The sequence below is a fragment of the Leopardus geoffroyi genome, chromosome C2 (assembly GCF_018350155.1).
Source record: "Leopardus geoffroyi isolate Oge1 chromosome C2, O.geoffroyi_Oge1_pat1.0, whole genome shotgun sequence".
NCBI lineage: Eukaryota > Metazoa > Chordata > Mammalia > Carnivora > Felidae > Leopardus > Leopardus geoffroyi.
Window position 1 is genome coordinate 125,056,107 of NC_059333.1, and position 20,038 is coordinate 125,076,144.

The 20,038-nt window shown below is 49.3% G+C and overlaps 1 protein-coding gene across 8 annotated transcripts in view; it reads right to left on the reverse strand.

Moving 5' to 3' along the window:
- Positions 1–1,063: 1,063 nt before the first annotated feature.
- Positions 1,064–20,038, reverse strand: part of MRAS (muscle RAS oncogene homolog) — a 55,231-nt gene continuing 36,256 nt past the window's right edge. For 6 of the 8 annotated variants that reach the window (XM_045503512.1, XM_045503513.1, XM_045503511.1 and 3 more), the window contains 4 exons: positions 11,747–11,900; positions 10,080–10,179; positions 5,711–5,790; positions 1,064–4,395 (listed from right to left, as the gene is read on the reverse strand). In XM_045503512.1, the coding sequence (XP_045359468.1) occupies positions 4,296–4,395; positions 5,711–5,790; positions 10,080–10,179; positions 11,747–11,900 (434 nt within the window). In that variant the 3' untranslated portion in view covers positions 1,064–4,295. Of the gene's footprint in view, positions 4,396–5,710; positions 5,791–10,079; positions 10,180–11,746; positions 11,901–12,329; positions 12,521–19,531; positions 19,671–20,038 lie in introns of all 8 variants that reach the window. The other 2 variants (XM_045503519.1, XM_045503518.1) reach the window with 2 other exon arrangements.

Below are 20,038 nucleotides of genomic sequence, written 5' to 3' on the forward strand. Positions count from 1 at the left end.
GATAGAGAAGAGAGAGATTCAAAGATGCTGGCCTTGAAGACTGGAATTAAATGGGTACAAGCCATGAGATGCCAGCAGCTCCAGAAGCAGGAAGAAGCTCTCCCCCAGAGCCCCCAGAGGGAGCACAGCCCTGCCCACACATGGACTTCAGCCCACAGATACTGAGTGTGGACTTCTGGCTTCTAGAACTGTGAGAGAATAAATTTCTCTTTGAAACCACTAAGTTTGTGGTAATTTGTTACAACAGGCACAGAAAACCAATACAGGAGTAAAGGAGATCTGGTTACCAGAAGACCCTCTGCCCTACTCACTACCACGTACCTAGGACCCAGCCTAACGCCCAGTAAATACGTGCGGAATGAATGGATGGGCAGGCAGCTGGGCCCCGTGGCCGCCACACCACCGCTCCTACTCTAGTCTGCTCCCAGCCCAGAGGGTGTGAGGAGCCCCTGGGTTTACATGCTGCAGCCATTGTCCCCCACAGGGATTCCAAAAGAGGGATTTGGTCTCTTGGCCTCTAGTCCCTGATTAAAGGACCCAGAGAGGCTCAGTACCAACAGGTTCAATCAACCGGGAGATGAAATCACATTGCACAAAAGACTGCGATCTTGTGGATGGGGGCAGGGGTCAGTTTTCACAAAAAGCCATGTCAGACACCCCAATCAGTGTCCTTTACAAAGAGTGCCATTTCAGAGCTCCGTCCCACAGCTTCGCTTCAGTCCTGGGTCTACTCAGGAGGTACACACTATCATCCCGTTCTCAGGCAGGGCAGCTGGAGACTGAAGTTCAACTGCAATTGAACTTGCTCAAAGGCACAAAAGGTCAGTGGCGGAACTCGAATCCAAGGCTGCCAGACATCAAGAGGCTAGGTCTCTAATCACCCCACTCACTTGCCCTCATCCTCTGGCTCCAGGTAGGAAGGAGACACTTCCTCACGGCCACCAGTGATCTCCTCCTTAGTTTAGGTTTGCTCTGTAAGAATGTGCTCTGGGCCAGACACAGGCAACTTATAATGTCCTCAGCAAAACTTCAGGAATATCTGAATAAGAGGAAATAAGACAACTGCTCTTCTTTTCTTTATTAATGGGTTGAGCTACACAAAGACTTGATAAAAAGTTACATAAAAGGCTCAAGCATCGTCAAGACCCTCAGGCATCACTCTCCTGTCACAACAATGGCCATCCGGTAATACTGGGTAGCAGAAGCTGTGCGCTCATGGGCGCTCAACAATTCAAGTATCTTTTGTTCTAAGTAAACCCAACATGGAATTTCTAACCCAATGGGCTGCTAATGGAAGGACTCTGTCTGTGGCTCCAGATTGACTGTCACGTGTCTGAGGGGCCTTTGGGTCAGAGCTGCCATGTGTTCGTGGGTCACATCTCTTGGCAAAGTGAGACAGGCCACACTCGGCTCCCAGGCACTCTCCACAGCAAGCAACACGAGGTGGGGTCCAAGTCCTAAGAAAAGCCATCCAAGTGACCCCCGTGTGGCAAAGTACAGGAGAAGCCAGTAGCCAGAGCCCCAGGCTATAGGGGTCGGGAAGATGGCTAAGATTACCTGCTGGAGAGAAAAGTAGCCCTCTAATTGGGGTTGTCAAAATTTTAGGAGGAAATCTGAGAGCACACAGGGGCAAAGGCATGGGGTGGGGAGGTTCAGGAAGGGTGTATTCCAGATGTAAAGGTAGCACTATTCAGGTGGTCTGGAGAACCAGCGGAAACACGAAAATTTCACCAAAGATGAGCCCCAATGGGCTCCTCAGTCACAGAGTAGCATGGCCACCTGATGTTCCGACAGACTCTGCCATGTGGCCATGGAGAGGTACTGTGCTGGGGATGCCCCAGGGTACACTCCATTCTGGCCTATCTGGAAGCCCTCACTGCCATAAGGGCCCACAGTTCTCTAAAACACAGACCTGTCTTTTAAAAGTGTTATTTATCTGTGGGCAACACGAGGTCACGGACAATGAAGGCTGACCCCAGACTCAGCAGCAGGCGGCCTTTCCTTAACCAGTTTCCCCCTTGAAGAACGGAGCTGAGTTGTGGGCTGACTGCAGGAAGGATGTTCTGGAAGATGGGGCCAGGTGGGCAGGAGCACTGCTGGGATCAGAAGCAGATGGAACCCCTTTGTCTGGTGACCTTCGTGGCTAAGGAATTCATTCTATGTCAGCCGATCAGCTTCCAATGGGACCCCCCACTCAGGGCAGCCGTGGAGTCACAGGATCCGCAGAGGGCAGGGGGCAGGGGCATGCTAGAGGTGGTCCGTGCCCGCTAGTTTTCCAGCAGCGGCCGCTGCCCACCACCCCTTCGCCACGGAGCATCTCCGTCCTTACTTCTTCCCCCCATCTTGCTGCCGCCTCCTCGTCTCGTCCGCACACGGGGCTGCTGCGGACTCGGCTCAGAGGAGCATAAGGGCTGGAAAGAGCCTTGTTCTGTTAGTGTTTAAAATGTCCATTCACACTACAGGATCTTGGGACACTCTGAAGTGCTCCATCTGGAACGCTCTTTGTTATCTTTCCTTTTAGGGTCAGGCCAAAAAGGCCCCTTTAGACAAATAAAGGAGTTTGATTTTCTAATTAACAAAAGTCCCAATTATTTCATTCTACACAGAATCATGCCTCAGGTGGGCCCCTGGGGCTGGTGATCTTGCTGAGTTAGGAACTCAGCACACTTTGAAAACCAGAGAAGAATCCAGGTGTCTCATGTCCAGTTGGGTGCTCACTTTCCCAGGGTTTCTTCCTCCACAGAGTGGCCAGGCCACCTGCTGGGGCTGTTCTAGTTTGCCTAGTGATCTGACTTGTATCACAGGGGAAAGAAGGTCGTTAGCTGTGCTACCTGGTCTTTCGACCTCCTCTCAGCGGTGCGCTGCTGTTCTTGCTGTCTCTCCAAGCACCCTGGCTGGGAAAACCCAGCCTTTGAATCACTCAGAAGCACCCGAGAGGGAAGTGGCATTGTCAGGATGCTGGGGGAGTGTCCCCTTGCAGACATAGGTGTATGGGAGCCATGGCATCACCCCAATCCTCCTTTCTCCTTTAATTATACGTTATAGTTAAGATCCGAGAGGTTAAGAAAAGTGTGTGCCAGGAAGGCAAGCGAATCTTAAGTTTGCAAATGCTTCGAGGGGTTTGCTCATTTACTGGGCTTTAAGAAGTAGTAGTCAGTCAGTGGACTGAAAGGGAAAATGGCTTCAGGTCTTGCTGCTGTTTTAGTAATAACAGTATTGGATCGTTTTTGGTTAAGATTCAGCACGAACTCGAGTTTTCTGGATGGCTCCCACATGAGCTCACTGTGACGTGTTGAAACGTACATGCCCATGTCAGTGTGTCTGTATCCGAGAGGCACCAGGCAGCACAGGCCGTGAGAAAGCGGGAAGAGACAGATTCGGGAGAGCCCTCAGAGCACAGAATGGAATCTGCACTATCTGAAAAGTAAACGAACCCCTCTGCAAAGCCAATCAGCTTAATTTATACATTTAAAAAGGATAAGAAAAAACCTTCTTAAAACTGACACGCCTGTGCCAGCCTCTCCGCTCAGCAAAATAAAATTCCATTTCCTAATACCTACACCCTCAAACACAGCAGAACCTTCTGGGTGAATGCATCTCTCTTCTCTCCAGCTTGGAGGCTACGAGTGGGGTGTTCATCCTGAGGCCTCCAGCCACAGTCCTCGTTAACTTCCAGGCTCTCAGTCCCTCCACTTCCATGTTGAGCTGAGTTTTGGCACTGCTGGGAAAACTCAGTTAAAAACAACAACAACAACAACAACAATATTCCAGACATGTTCTCAGAGAGGCCTGCTGAAGACTTAAAGCTCCACCAGTCAGTGGGCACAGACCCCTTTAATAAAATAATAATCACTAAAATAATTTAAAAATCTAAAAAAGACACCCAAGCTCAGACACTTTGGGTTGGAGGCTGGAGCCGGCGGGGAATTGATCATGGCTTGTTTGGTACTTTGTCTGAGGTACACCCTTCAATGTCAAATCAATACTGTGTACTTCAAAGAAACAACGTAGCCACTGAGAGAGACGGGGAGGAACCGGGTTGAATCAACTCGAGGGGCTTGGGTGCTGCTTCTGTTTAGCGTTGCTTCCCGGTCTCTTACGAGCCACGGGAAAGCCTGTGCCCTTTTGGCAAAGCCGGAGCATATCTCCTTCCTGCCCACCCTCCCTTTCTCCCTTCCCGTGCCAGGTCCTCGGGCCAAGGGTCATGGTTAGAAATGGTTTTCAGTGCGGTTAGGCAGTGGAGGGTCCCGAGGGCCGGCCAGTTCACGGTCACTGTGGCCAGGGTCTCAGGCCCGTCACAATATCACGCACTGCAGTTTGTGGGTGCCGGTGGCCCGGTCTCCCCGCCATTTGGTTTTCTTCTTCTTCTTCTGGCTCTTTTCCGGAATCTGTTGCCTTTTGAGACAGTGAAAGGCAGAAAAACAAAGTCAGAATGGGCTTAGCTTCTCCCTGCCCCACCTTCCTGTGCACCAGGCGGGCCTGTTCTGGATGCTGCTGGAGGGCCTGGCCTGGAGAGTGTCTCTGGGACAAAGAGAGTGGAAGGCAGAGAGGGCAGTGCAAAGCCTGTCCTCCTACTGCTGAGAATTCCTGACATCATGCTGTGGCTACAATTATTTAAATCATAAACTACATTATATGTTATACAGTATTGGCCTCTATTTTTGTGTTTCATATTTTTAAAAAAAGGATGGGTCAGCTGAGGACAAAAGCTCTTTACATGTTTTCTGGTAACCATTCCTATGTCTGCAACCTTGGAACGACAGGTCCCTAACCAAGACATCACCAGCCCATGGTGTGGCAGCATATCCTAACTGGAGGCCCATGGGAAAATTTTTTCAAGCGTGAAGAAAGTAAGGGCTGTACTATCACAGTCCATGCTGGGGAATGAGGACAAAAGGCGTGCGTGTGTGAGTGCATGCACATGGATGTGTATCCTGGGGGTGCTGAGAGGTAGCAGGTGGGGAGTACTCTGTCAGAGCCCCACGTGTGATTTCATAGCTTGAGCTCACCAGCACATGGCCTCACGCTATGTGCTAGATATTTGAGGGCCACTGGGTAGGCTGTTCTGCATGTTGCAGATTTCGGAAGTGGGCAGATGGGCGACAGGGGAGCAGCCAGGAGGCTGGTTCAGTCCTCTAAGCACAACGTAGTTAGGGCTTGGACCCTGACCATGCAAAGGAATGCAAGCGAGACCATGGACCAGGATTTCCGATAATATTTGCAGACTGGCAGTGTGTGCAGTCCGGAAAGGGGCTCATGTGCCTCACTTTAGAAATTTGAGCCTAGGAATTAGAACGGTGGTTGTTCAGGTGACATGTCCCAGGGTGCTCTGGGGTCAGGGTGGGAAAGAAGAGACAGACCTGTCTGTGGTGCTGACAGGTGTGGTGGTGTGGGGAGAACCCCAGACAGGGGGAGGGAGCTGCCCTCAGGGAGCCTGAGCTGCAGAGCTTAGGGGAGGCCAGAGAGGAGGCTGAGTGAGCACCACTGGCAGGAAGGCTTCTGGATTCCCCCACAGGTAGTAGGAGTGAGGGCAGGTGTGGGAAGGCAGGTGGCAAGGTCAGGGAAAAGAAATGAATGGAGGTACAAGAAATCCAAAGCAGGCCCAGAACTGTGCATCCTGGGCCTTGGAACAAGTGCTGCGTTCCTCCAGCCCTGCGGGTGCCCATCCTGCCGCAGAGGCCCCGCTTCTAGGGAGGCGTGCCATGCTCACCTAATTACCCTCACCAGGTCATGGAAGGCTTTGTCGACGTTGAGAGGTGGGTCCTTGGCACTGGTTTCTATGTACGGAATCTGGAAGGCAAAGCTCGACTTGGTAAAAGTGGCTCGGGGGTCCACCAAGCCCTGTTCCCTAAAACCGCAAAATCTCAGAGGTCCTGAGGAACTGCCTGCCTTTAGATACCCTCCCCCCACCGCAGAACCCCAGCTCCAACAACCTCAAGCCCTTTGGTAGCTTCTTGTTCCTTACGGCTGGAAAATTTTACCAACAGCTTTTCCATTTCCCTCTTGTTCTCTAGTCATAGAGATCTTTAGTAGCCCCCCAAAAATAGAAAAGAAGTGATCTTTTTATATACTTGAAGACTAAAGACTGTTTCATTTATCAAACTAAAATAGGATCTGATGCCATTCTTTTTTTCTTTCTGAGGCCCATTTCTCCACTGTGAAGGGACCTCTGCCTCTTCCTGGGCCCTCTCTAGAGGGGACTGTGGCCGGAAAGGCTGAGGCGAAGCTGGGCCATGGGCAGGACTCTGCACCCTGGTGACCCCTAGCCAGTCTGTGCCTCCCCGCCCCCAGCATCTATGAGTCTGGGAGCTCAGCCATGTTTACAAAAGGCTTGTGCCTGCACGTTTAACACTGAGGGATCATCATCCGCCTGAAAGGCAGTCAGCACATGGAGAGATGTGGCTGAGGTGGCCCCACAGGACAGGTGTTGAGGGCCATGTCTACACTGAGCCTCGGGCCGGTACATGGAGGGGAACGAAGGTTCCATGAGGTCAGGACACAGTCCTGAGCACACCTCTTCTCCTGTAGCAGGGACCCCACAAAGGCAGGAAGCATTCATGCCCACTCCTCCATCAGTAGAGAGGGTGTGGGGTTTGTACCAAATATACAGGCTTCCCCAGGCCAGAGAGGTAAGCAGCTTGTGACCAGACTGAAGAACTGTGGTAAATTTCATCACTTTTTCCTGGTTACAAAACTAAGGCATTTCATTGTAACACTTTCAAAAAAGAAAAGCCCAGTGAAGAAAATAAAAATGATCAACAGTTCAAGTGCCTGGATAAGGGGGTGACAGAGTAAGCTGTTACTTTGGAAGAGTGTGTTATAAACGACTGCCCAGAACATACCCTAAACTATCTTCACACATTGCTGTGGCTTCAGACAGAGGTCTCGTAGTTGACCCAGACCCCAAGGTCAGGGCATAGGAAGCATGGCTTGCTCAGACTTTAGAAGTAGTCATCCAACAAATCTCTGAACCTCTGAAAACACTGAAAGAAAACTGTCCTCCACTGTAGGTTGTTTGATTGAGACGACTGTGGGCTGTTTTGCCCCCAGGTCTCAACATCCCTGACCTCACTGAACCCCTACTTAACCGTCTGCAGTGAGCAAGTATCTGCATTGTGCAGCGGGAGAATGAGCTCAGAGTCTGACACACTTGCCCAAAGCCACACAGAGGCCAGCAGAGAATCAAGGTTTGAAACAGATGCATGTTCCACTTGCTGCCTGGCCTCCCACCGACAGGTAGGGGTGCTGAGGTCATTGGCAGAGCCTCTTCCAAGCATGGCAGGCACCCCTGCTAGCGCCTAGAAGCCAGAGACCCGTGGCACCCTGTGAGGCCAGGACAAGGCACTTCTATGTGCACACTGAGAGGGGAAGCGGGAAGGTGCCAGTAGCGGGGCCCAGGACCTAGCTGGGACCCCTTCACATCCTGTGACCCTGCCAGCTCAGCAAGTCCATGGATCCGGGGGCCCCAGACCACTGCTGCCTGCTGTTCCCCTGCACCACTCAGAAGTACATCACTTGTAGCATCCCCTAGGTCCTCAGGCAGCCCCCTCCTTCTTTCTGGGCGTCTTGCCTCTACCAGTAAAAAAAGGCTGATGTGCATTTTCTGGGTGCTTAGAATTCTAGGATTTCAGGAGCAAGGAGACTCAAACTAAGGGAAACCCTGCAATAAACGGTAGTACGCTCTGACTCAGCCACAGGGCCAAGAAATGCCATCTTCCTGCACAGGGTGGGGCACCGGCCTTGCCAGCTAAAGAGGAACTTGCCTTATGAGCTCTAAAATAGGATGTTATCGAGAGTAGCTCGCAGAGTCACTTGGTCAAATAAGTCACTTGGCTGCAGGAGAAAGACGGCTGAGAGAGGGGAGACCCGGTTCTGGAGGTGCGTTGCTTGTCTGCAGAATGGAGCTCCTGCTGCCTGCACAGCACCCTCCCCTCTGCACCCACCCACCCAGCTGCTTGGGAGGGATGCACACAAGGTGAAAGCCCTAAGGAAGCCTCCTCAGGCCAGTGTATGGAGCCCAAGGCTGTGAAACGGAGCCGGCTCCTCAGGCCTGTCTGTTCAGAATGTCCTGCTGCTGAACCAGCTCTCCTCTGGAGACTTCAGGGCAGCCCTGTCCTGGTCGATCACTCCCTCCTCCTTGAGGCACCTTCTTCACTTGGCTCTCATGATGCTCTGCTTCGGCCCTCATGTGTCACTGACCACTCAGGCCCTTTTATGGCTTCCTCCTCACTTCCCCACATCACTGGTTGAAGTGTCCCAGCCTCGGTCCCTCAGTTTGGGGCCCTTGCCCTACCTACACCCACTCCCTTGGTGTTCATGGCTTCAAATGCCATCTACATGCTGCCGATTGCCAATATTTACCCCAGATGCTCTATCTGACTGCTGTCTTGGCATTCCCATCTCATCATCTGCTCAGCTCCGTAAATGACACAGATATGCAAGCAAGCTCCTGTCTTGCACACACTTAATCCTACCGTCTCCTTTGCCCAGCTACTCTCACTCCTGTCTTTTGAAAGTTGCTCATGCCCAAACCACAGGGTCACCTGCCATTCCCTTCTTTTTCTCTCACCCCATATCCAATCTGTGCACAAACCCTGTTGGCTCTCTTAGAGACATGTCCAGAATCCAACCACCTCCTTGCTACTTTCACGAGTCCCACCCTGGGCCATGTTAACCTGCACCTGGATTATTGGGGCAGCCTCTTGACTCGTTTCCCTGCTCCCACGATTGGCCCCTACCAACCCTACTCAACACAGCCACCAGAGAGAAGCTGTCCAGCCATAAGCCAGACCTCATCACTCATCACTCAAAGCCCTCCAGTGGTTTCCCGTCTCCCTCTGAGTAAAAGCCCATAAAGCCTTAAACCCCTTCTCTGACCTGACCTCCCGCTACCCACCCCTCCCACTCCTGCTCCAGCTGGCCTTGCCGATCCTCAAACTCCCACCTCAGGGCCTTTGCATTGATTATTCCCTCAGCTGGAACGTTCTTTCCCCAGAGGTCTGTGGGGCTTACCCCCCCACCTCCTGTAAGTCCTTGCTGAAATGCACCCTCCCTAGCAAGGCTTTCCCTGACTACCCTATTTGGAAAAGCATCCTCCTCCACCTCACATTCCTGACCCCCTTCCCTGATTTACTTTTTTCCATAGTACATGTCACCTTCCAACACACTGTAATTTGCTTTGTTTATTATCTTCTCTTGTCACTAGACGTAAGAACCATAAAGCAAGGGGTTTTGTTTCCCAGCGCCTAGAGTACAGTTAAGTGAACATGTGAATGAACACAGAAGGCACAGACAAGCAGAAGTAACTTGCAGTGAGCCCCCTTCCTCTACTCACACAGCTGGGCCCACCAGGCAGGGGGAAGGGGCAACCTTGCAGCAGACCTCCCAGCAGGCAGAGTGGACTTCTATGTAACTGACCAAGGAGGCCAGGAGCCTGGGCTGTGCCTGTGGGGGGGAGGGGTGGGAAGAAGCCCAGTGACCCCTCCCCAGCACATCCAGAGGGCAAAGGGGCATCACAATGAACTGAGAAAAAGAAAACAAAGATGTCTGCTGATATTCACGGAGTGGCCTGGGCAAACCTCAGCATGACCAGCTGTAAGATGGGCATAACGATACCTACCTCAACATGCGGCTATGAGGCCTAAATGCTCTCCCGGCATAATACCTGTCATAGAACGGGGCTCGGTGAACTGCAGCTCGTCTAATGATTCTGAGCATAATCAGGCGGCTGGCTCAGAGAACAGGACAGAAGCCAATCCCTGCACAGCCCAACGATGAATCTGCTGTGTTGAAGGCCAGGAGGTGGCCTGAACGCCACAGCTCACAGGCCACTGTGAAGGCCCTTGGTCCCCGCATCAGAGTCCCTTATGACTGAAGAGAGTGCTTTCTCTCTGGTCTGCTATTTTGTTTCACAACATATCCCTTATCACATATGCCCTCTACCCACTACCCAGGAGCCCCGAGGTACCACAGGGGTGATGGGCATGGACTTGTATACATCCCTGACCATCCAACACACACATACACGCATACACACACACACACACACACACACACACACACACACACACACAACCTACATTGTGTTTGGTTGCCATTTCTTTTCCTTGTTCCCTGGTGATTTTCCTCAAATGCATCAGATCGACCTTGTTGGCCACGAGGATCATCGGAAATGACTCTCTGGGAAATAAAGGAACAGCAGCTCATGAAGTTTCATGGCTCTCACACCTGGTGATGGGAACACAGCTGCACCTCAGGCACAGTGCAGCCCATCTTGCCTCCCTGGTTGCCCTGGGGCCGACTCAAGAGTCCTTCTCTCCACGTCTCTAGGCAGGGGAAGGGAGGCTCAGGACTGCTGGTTTGGAGGCTTGCTGCAGGGAGAGGAAAAGGGTTTTCCTGGGAAGCTCCTGGCTCAACACCATCAGTGAGGGCCCTGACAGACTGCTGTGCGGGGGAGGGCTGGCTACCCAGACCTGCTCCCTTCCATCTCCTGGCCACGCTGATGCACCAGCCATCCAGGGCAGCTGTGGCCATCAGCAGTGGCTCGGGAAGAGCACCAGGGCCAGCGTCTGGTACACAGCTGGCATTCAATAAATGGCAGCTACAAAATCAAGATGGCTCCCAGGAGAGGAAGAGTGGGATCACAAGGCATGTCTGCCTTAAAGATTTTCATTGACTTGGGGCGCCTGGATGGCTCAGTCGGTTGAGCGTCTGACTTTGGCTCAGGTCATGATCTCGCGGTCTGTGAGTTCGAGCCCTGTTGTCGGGCTCTGTGCTGACTGCTCAGAGCCTGGAGCCTCCTTCAGATTCTGTGTCTCCTTCTCTCTCTCTGCCCCCACCCCTCCACTCTCTGTCTCTCTCTCTCTCTCAAAAATAAATAAACATTTAAAAAAATAATAAATAAAGATCCTCATTGACGTATGTGGCCATATTGCCACCTGAAGGTGAAAGAAATGTCAGTCTTACAGCATTTTCAACATCATTGGGCATTTTCATTTTTAAAAATTTAGAATTTCACAGGTAAAAAATACTACTTTATTATTTTTCTTGCATTTCTTGGGTTAGCCAAAAGGCTGAATATTTTCCCATATCAGAGTCATTTATGTTTTCTCTTTTGAAATTCCTACAGTCAGGAGCTTAACCCACATTTACGTCTCAGAGCTTTATGTGTATGTGTGAGTGTGTGTGAGTGTGTATCCCTTTCCCTGGAAAAGTTACTAATACTTTGCCTTTGGAGTTGGTGTGAACTAGACTTTTCTGAATTTACTGAGATTTGTTCAAAGCTTGCTCATTTCCTATTCATTTGTCCTTTTACTCTCTTTGCATTGCCTCTTTAAGAGCCAATTAACTGAAAACACCAGTTAGGCTGAAAAGAAACTACAAATTATTTAATTACTCCATATAATGCTAAGGAAAAAACCAGCCTTTAATTAGGTGCTTGTAAATCCCACAGTCAAATGTGATTTAGCCAATTACAATGCATACCGGAGAGAAAATTCACTTTTTCTTTGAACATGATAAAATTTGGTTAAATTGGGGGCATCAGTGGGGACAGTTTAGGAGAGATGGGAAGGGGCTGACTTAAGGCTTGAAAGCAGTTTGGCCCCATGGAAAGAACTGGGGTAGGAGCCCAAGGGACCAATGTCTGAATTCACCTCTGCCCCTCTGTGCCTCAGTGAGAGAGACTGAGACAGACAGAGCCTGCTCTGAGCCAGAGGCTGGGAGGTCCTGGCCCAGCTGCCCTTACCTGTCCTTGACGCGCAGGATGAGCTGGTGGAAGCGGTCCACGTGCTCGAAGCTGGCCTTGTCTGTCACCGAGTAGACGATGAGGAAGCCGTCCCCTGTGCGCATGTACTGCTCCCGCATGGCGCTGAACTCCTCCTGCCCGGCTGTGTCCAGAACTGGAGTGGGATGAGGCCACTCAGAGGCTGTCACCTCCCACTGTGGAGCCCTCCTGGCCTGCAGACCCCCATGCTGCCACTGCCATCCCCAGGGTGGCTCCAGACAAGCTGTCCCCACGAGAGGCTGCATGAGCTCCCTGGGCTGAGGTGTAAGGGACCCAGCAGGGCCTCAGACACTTAAAAGTATGAGGCTCTAAGAGACTCATTTGTGGACCTGCTGATTCCAACCTACTGTGCTCCCTGGGCCTTAGCAGTCTGTCTACAGAAAAACCTCACAAAGTCCATGATCAACTCTGCTACACAACCCCTCTGGGGTCCCCACACCTGGGCTTGGATCCTGCTGCAGCCCTTACAAACTGATTCCTGGGGAAGTTTCCTGACTCTCTGAACCCCCTTTCCTCTTTTGTAAGATAGACACAACGCTTCCACCTTGTAGCTCCTTGGGAGGAGAGCCCAGGACATGCGCTGGGGAAGCCCTGAAGAGGCCATCCCAGGTCAGGAAGGGTCCTCAGTTCCGGTGTGGACAGACAGCAGGCAGGCCATGGGGAAGGAGAGGCCTCTGAGAGCCAGGATCACTTGCCCCTAGGATGGGGCTGTCACAGGGGTGATGGGAAGGGAAGCTGGGGAAGGAAACAAGAATGGCTGGGGAGACGGAGCAGGGCACCATCTTGGCAGAGGGTCTCTCCCCAGCCCATCCATCCCCTCTCCTTCCCTCCACCCTATGGACTTCTCAAGCCGATTCCCCTCCAGCTTCCTTGCTGCTGAGTTAAATGTGCACCCCCAGGCTGTTTCAGAGGGGTGACAGCCACAGCTGGGGGTTCTCCTCTGAGATGCACAGGCCTGACCCCCTTAGGCCTCCTGAAGCCCCTCAGCATCCCACAAGTCTCTGCTCACCATCTGGCCTCTCCCATTTCCTAGCTCACTCTACTCTCAGACCCACCTGCCCTCTCCCTGGAGGCAGTGGAGTAGGTAGTTATAGATTTTGGAGCCAGATTCTGGGCTGAGTCTGATTCTTCATTCCTAGAGTGTGATTCAGGGCAAGCTCACTTCTCTGAGCCTTCGTTTCCTCAAATGGGGATGCTAAGGGTTGTTTTAAGTTAAAATATTTAGACCCTTGGAGCAACGCCTGCCACAAAGAAGCTCTGAAGGAGTGTCTGTTTCGAGCTTGTCTTCCTCACCTGGGGTGCCATCCCCCAACCATCCCTCCTCTCTTGCTCCCCTTGCCTTGGCCAGCTGACTCTGACTCACTGCATTCTCGTGCCTGAGCCTCCGGGACTCTCCCCACTCCTGTATAGCCCCTTCATGGCATACTGTTCTTGCTGCCCATTTCATAGGCCCCACCTGGACTGTCACCTCCCAGAGGCAGGGGCCTGGTCTATTCGGAACCTGGCACAAACAGAACTCAAATAGTAGCTGAATGAGTAAATGAATGTGAAGTCTACTCAATTTTGTTCATTCATTCACTGAAGAAATATTGCAAAGCCTACGATGTGCCAGGCAGTGTTGTAGGCACTGTAGATGCAACATCAATGAGGCAAAATCTTTGCTCTCCTGGGACTCATAATCTAGTGGGGAGACTGGCAAACAACTGAATGGGTAATATAACATCTGGTGGGGATGAGTACATACTGTGAAGATCAATATAGCCAGCTGAAGGTAATTGATGGGAGTTGGTGTAATTTTGGGTAGGGATCGAGGACACTAAATAAATCCCATCAGCAAAACAGATGAAAATGTCACAGGTTTGGCTGAAGGGATGGGAAGGCCCAACATTCAGTTGGTATGTAATTAATGTATTCACAGATTTTGAAGGTGTGTATTATCCAAAACAAAAACTAGAGATCTAGGGGTGCCTTGGTGGCTCAGTCGGTTAAGCATCCAACTTTGGCTCAGGTCATGATCTCGTGGTTTGTGGGTTCCAGCCCTGCATCGGGCTCTGTGCTGACAACGTGGAGCCTGGAACCTTCTTCAGATTCTTTGTCTCCCTCTCTCTCTGCTCCTCCCCTGCTCCCACTTTGTCTCTCTCTCCCTCAAAATGAATAAACATTAAAAAAAAAAACAAAAAAAAACTAGAGATCTAGGATAAGTGAAAAAATATGTTCAGAATTTTGAAACCCCAATTTAATAGGGAGCTGAAAATCGAAATGGACCCTCTGGAAAGGAAAAATGGTCGTTTCACACACTGATTGCCGTAGAAGTAATATTATATCCATGCTTTCTAACAGAATTCTTGGAGGAAATACTTCAGCAAAGTGAAAAATAGGTCCATGAAAGAATATAAATAATGATAAGCAAGGAATACAGCAAAACATAAGAGTTAAGTTTAAATAAACATCATTTTAGGATTTGAAGTAAATTAATGACAGTTTAGAACTAAAATCTATGATGATCCATCTGTGAGGGGCGGGGCTGGGGAAAAGTAAGCTACTACTAAATTTCTTGCCTCATTTGGGAATAGACTAAAGATAATAATTACATCCAGATGTTAACAGAAAAATATAATCACACACACACACCAACACATGTCTGTACATAGAATAACCACTAGACATAAAACTCAAAAGTTCCTAATCATCAGAAGAAAAAAAACCCAACAGAACAAAGTAAATGGGACCAATCCAACAAAAGGCAAGAATAAACTACACAAAAATATGAAAGCTAAAAAAGGAGACATGAAAGAAGATGGCAGACGTAATTCTAACTATGCCTAACAATAGTAAATGCAAATGGATTAAACCCACCTATTAAGGCAGACACCCAATACAAAATCCACTTGTCTGGTACTGCAAAAGACACATATAAACCAAAATGACACAGGAAGGATGAAAAATGAAGGGATAAAAAAGGATATGCCAGCCCCATGCATCCACAAAACAGGATTCAAGGCCAACGCACTGGACAGGACAAATCAGGGTATTTATAATGGGAAAAAGTACAAGCATCAAGGAGTGCCAAAGTCATGAATCATAAGCACATAAGAATGTTGCCTAAGATACATATGTACAAAAACCTGATTTTTAAATACAGTAGGTATTGGCAAATCTCATGATCATTGTGAGAGAACTGAACAGGCCTCAATGGGCACATGAAAAGATGCTCCACATCACTCATCATCAGGGAAATACAAATCAAAACCACCATGAAATACCACCTCACACCTGTCAGAATGGCTAAAATTAACAACACGAGAAACAACAGGTGTTGGCGAGGATGCAGAGAAAGGGGAACCCTCTTGCACTGTTGGTGGGAATGAACCGGTGCAGCCACTCTGGAAAACAGTATGGAGCTTCCTCAAAAAGTTAAAAATAGAACTAAAGGGGCGTCTGTGTGTCTCATTGGATTAAGCGTCCTACTCTTGATTTCAGCCCAGGTCATGATCTTATGGTTTTTGAGATCGAGCCCCACACTGGGCTTCATGCTGACAGTGCAGAGCCTGCTTGGGATTCTCTCTCTCTTCTCTCTCTCCATCTCTCCCATGCATTCTCCCTCCCTCTCACTCTCTCTCTCAAAATAAATAAACAAACTTAAAAAAAAAAAAGAACTACCCTAAGACCTAGCAATTGCACCACTAAGTATTTACCCAAAAGATACAAAAATACAGATTCAAAGGGGTACATGCACCCTGATGTTTATAGTAGCAATATCAATAATAGCCAAATTATGGAAAGGGCCCAAATGTCCTTCGATTGATGAATGGATAAAGAAGATGTGGTGTGTATATATATACGATGGAATATTACTCAGCCTAAAAAGAATGAAATCTTGCCATTTCCAACAACGTGGATGGAGCTAGAGTGTATTACGCCAAGTGAAATAAATCAGAGAAAGACAAACACCATACGATTTCACTCATATGTGGAATTTGAGAAACTCAACAGATGAACATAGGGGAAGGGAAGGAAAAATAAGAAAAACAGAGGGAGGCAAACCATAAGAGACTCTTAAATACAGAGAACAAATTCAGAGTTGCTGGAGGGGAGTGGGGTGGGGGATGGGCTAGATGGGTGACGGGCACTAAGTAGGCACTTGTTGGGATGAGCACTGGGTGTTGTACGTAAGTGACGAATCACTAAATTCTACTCTTGAAGCCAATATGACACGATATGTTAACTAACTAGAATTTAAATAAAAATCTGGAAAAAAAAGAACTGAACAGGCCTGTCTTAGAGACAGATCACCTGGCCCCTCAAAAGTAATGATCTCAATAATGCCAAATTTAAAAACATCATCTGAAAGAACAAACTTTACACTCAAACAGTAAATAAGCACTTTCAAACACAGGAAATTGTCACAAAAATTGGCCATATATTAAGCCATCAATAAAAATTTCAACAGATTTCTGAAAGCAGATGTCATATGCAGCTATCTTTTTGCCTATATGCAAAACTATCAGAAATTAACAGCAACACATATGTAAAAGAAACTATCCACTTCAAAGTTTAAAGAGTGATACTGCTCAAAAATGCTCTAGTTAAAGAGAAAAGCAAAGTAGAAGTTACAAACGATTTAGAATTGAATGACAATAAACAACAATAAAACCCCTGGTTTGAGGCCAAAGTGGTACTCAGAGGAAAATTACAGCTTTAAATGCACTTCCAAAAACAAGAGACTGAAAATTAACTAAGCATTTAAATGAAGGGGCTAGGAAAAGAAAAATAAAACCAAAGAGAGAAGAAATCATCAATGAAAGTAGAAATTAAGAAAATGAGAGGAAGTAAAAGTAGTAGATATCTAAAAATCAAAATCTGATTCTTTGAAAAGACCAATTAAAGAAAAAAAGCCTTTAGCAATTCTTATCAGACAAAAAAAAGAAAAAAGAAAAGAAAAAAGACTAATAAGCCTTTGGATTGAGGAAAGGCCTATGACTATGGATCTAGATATATATTTAATTATGAAAGAAAACTATATGCAGTTTTATAGCAATAAATTTTCAATTCTTTTTTTTATTTAAAAAAAAATTTTTTTTTCAATGTTTATTTATTTTTGGGACAGAGAGAGACAGAGCATGAACGGGAGAGGGGCAGAGAGAGAGGGAGACACAGAATCAGAAACAGGCTCCAGGCTCTGAGCCATCAGCCCAGAGCCCGACGCGGGGCCCGAACTCACGGACCGCGAGATCGTGACCTGGCTGAAGTCGGACGCTTAACCGACTGCGCCACCCAGGCGCCCCTAAATTTTCAATTCTTGATGAAATGGACAATTTAAGGAAAATATAAATGAAAAAAACTGGCTCAAGAAAATATATAAAATCTGAATAGGCCAATAATTATCCATGAAATTAAAGAGACAAATCTCCCCCATGAATGGCACAAAGCTCTTTTTATTAGGGACAAACTGTTCCAGAGCCCAGAAAATAAAGAACTTTCCAGCTCATGGAAACAGCCTAGCATAGTCCTAATCACAAACCGGACAGGGATGGCACATGGTTGTGTGGTAACGTCCAGGCCTGCTCCACCTTTGGGGAATAGGAGCAGCCTGCACATGGGACTCTAAGAGGTGCATTCAGTCAGTCATCCATTTGCCAATTACTTCTCGAGCACCTACGCAGTGCCATCCGCTCTGCTTGGTACTTCAGGTGGTTAAAAAGAAAGCTGCATCTCACTATCAAGGTACTTACAGGCTAGCTGGGCTGACACTTGAAGAAAAATAATACAGGACAGAAAGTGATACATACTATTGGAGATCTAGGGAAGGGGCGGGGGTGGGGGTCCCTTCAGCTTGGAGGGATAATGGAAGGTTTTAGCCAAGAAGGGATACTTATCCTGCCCTTAAAAGAACAGCATTTGACATAAAAAAGATAGGGCCTGGGGAAGGCCTTCCAGGCAGAGAATCAGCATGGGCAACGGCCTGAAGGCTAGGAAGAAAAGAGTCATGGGGAGGCTGGTGTGCAGGCATAAAAGGTCTGTGATGGGAGAGAGGTCGGGGAGACCAGAGGCTGTGGCCCTTGGATCCTACACTAAAATGTTTGAACTCAGTGGGTGCTGGGGAGCTATCGAAGGTTCAGAGAGGGGAGAGATGTAGTGAGAGGGTAAGTCTGGCAGCCAAAGAGGGAGGGGACTGGAGAGGGAAGCTGTGAAGAGGTGAAGGAGGGACCAGGGCAGAGGCAACCAGGGTGTCAGCGAAGGCAGGTGTGTTTGAAGTGGAGAGAAAAAAATGAATGGGCAGACACTGAAGACACAGAACATAGAGAATGGGGGCCAAGGGGAAAGAGGAGAGTGGAGGGCGCCTTGGAAATTCTAAACCTTAGGGCCCCAGAAGGGCAGACGCAACCAGGAAGGAGCAGATGGGGGCTGAGCTGGGCCTGGTCTGGTTTGGGCTTCATCCCTCCCCTCCACACACATACACCTGGAAGGGGCACAGGCCCCTTGTCAGTAGCTCTGCCTCCAAAAGAGGCTGAAGATAATGGGCAGCTATGCATTTCAGAAATTATGATTATTCAGCCTGCATTTCCCATGCCTGATGTCATGAAGGTAGGAGGATTCCAGAGAGAGAAAGTATTAGTCACTGTGGGAAAAGAGGTGTTTTGCCAATGTGTGTGTGTGTGTGTGTGTGCATGTGTGTGCGTGTGTGTGCGTGTGTGTGTGAGAGAGAGAGACAGAGACAGAGACACAGGCACCCAGGGCGGAAGGAGGGAGAAGAGATAAAGATTCTGGAGACAGAGAGGGTCAGCGCTGTGTACCTCTGTCTGCTTTGCCCCAGCCTTCCCATCCAGAGGATAATGGGGCCAGCAGTGTGGCTGAGGAGGGTTTAAGTGGAAACCCCAGGGCTGCTCTTAGATCTTGTGAATTTCAGAATCCAAGTCCCACATGTGGGCATGGCATGGGGCCCCCCACCCCCGCAGGTGGGCAGTCAGCATGTGAGGGCACCAGCCTGGGTCCCAGCTGAGCCTTCCTCCTTCTCCCTCCCCATCTCCCTCCCACTCTTCCTCTTCCTTCTTCTCTTCTTCCTCTTCTTCCTCCTCCAGGGCTTTCAGTGGGAGGCACACCCTGCCATGGGCTCAGGGCTCTGACCTTGGCGGCAGCCCAGGGTACAGTCTGAGCTCTTTGGCTGACAAGAGTCCTTCCCACCATGTTCCTACTGGCAGAAGGCACTTTGCTGGCACACACGCCCTCTGGGTCCTCTTCATGGCCTAGTACAAATGCAGACGCTGAGGCCCAGAATGTTAAAGGGATCTGCTCAAGGCTGCATACTGGGAAGGAGGCCACTCCAACTTCCCCAAGACCCAGCTGTCCCTACTCATCCAGTCTTTTATCTTCAACCAGAGGGTGCAGGTCTGGCCACCCAGAACCCGCTGGGTTGTGTCTCAATTACAAGCCTTTGCACAAGGCTTTGCACAAATGAACCAGAATACCCTCTCTGCCAGCTACCCTAGCCATCCTGCCGCGTGGCTGCAGTCTGCCTCCTCTCCTGAGAGCCCAAGCCTCTGACCTGTGTCTTTGAACCCTTCCTGTTGGGTTATGGGTTCTGTGGGTCTCTCCTAGTCAGTGCCTCCAGGCCTGGCTCAGCTCCCCACCACGGCGGGGGCGGGGGGGGGGGAACTCCAGAGGGCAAGTGGGAGGGGAGCCTGGCTTTCATTTCCCTGGGTGTCTCAAAAGCTTCAGCACCCAATGCAGGTCCAAAAAAATACTTACAGAATGACTAGACAGATCACATGCATGCCATAGGAAATGCAGTTACTGTGTTCGATCAGCCCGGGCCAGCTTTAAGGGAAATCACTAAGAAGTGACTTTTTAACTTGTGTAACACACCCTTCATGGTGAAGTAAGGGTTCTGGAATATAAAACAACAGAGATGATGATTTCTAGAGATAATACGCCTCCAAGGACCATGCCTGCTGTTTTCTACCTTTCTCTAATCCACAGACCCGTAGTGGGAGGCAGGAGTGATCACGCCCATTTCGCATGGGAGTCAGGTGGGGAAGCCTGTGCCCTTCCCAGGAGAAGACTCCAATAAATACATGCCACCTAGTTGAGCATCAGTAGGGATGAGGGCTCTTTGTTACTTGTATTCCCCTTTCTGGGTAAGGGTATGTATGGAATGGGCTGAGTGTCGGGCAGAAGGGCTGGACCCATCCACCATGCACTGTTCCCAGAAAAAGGGCTGCTTTCTTCTCTAAAGTGCTGGCAGGGTGTGGAAAG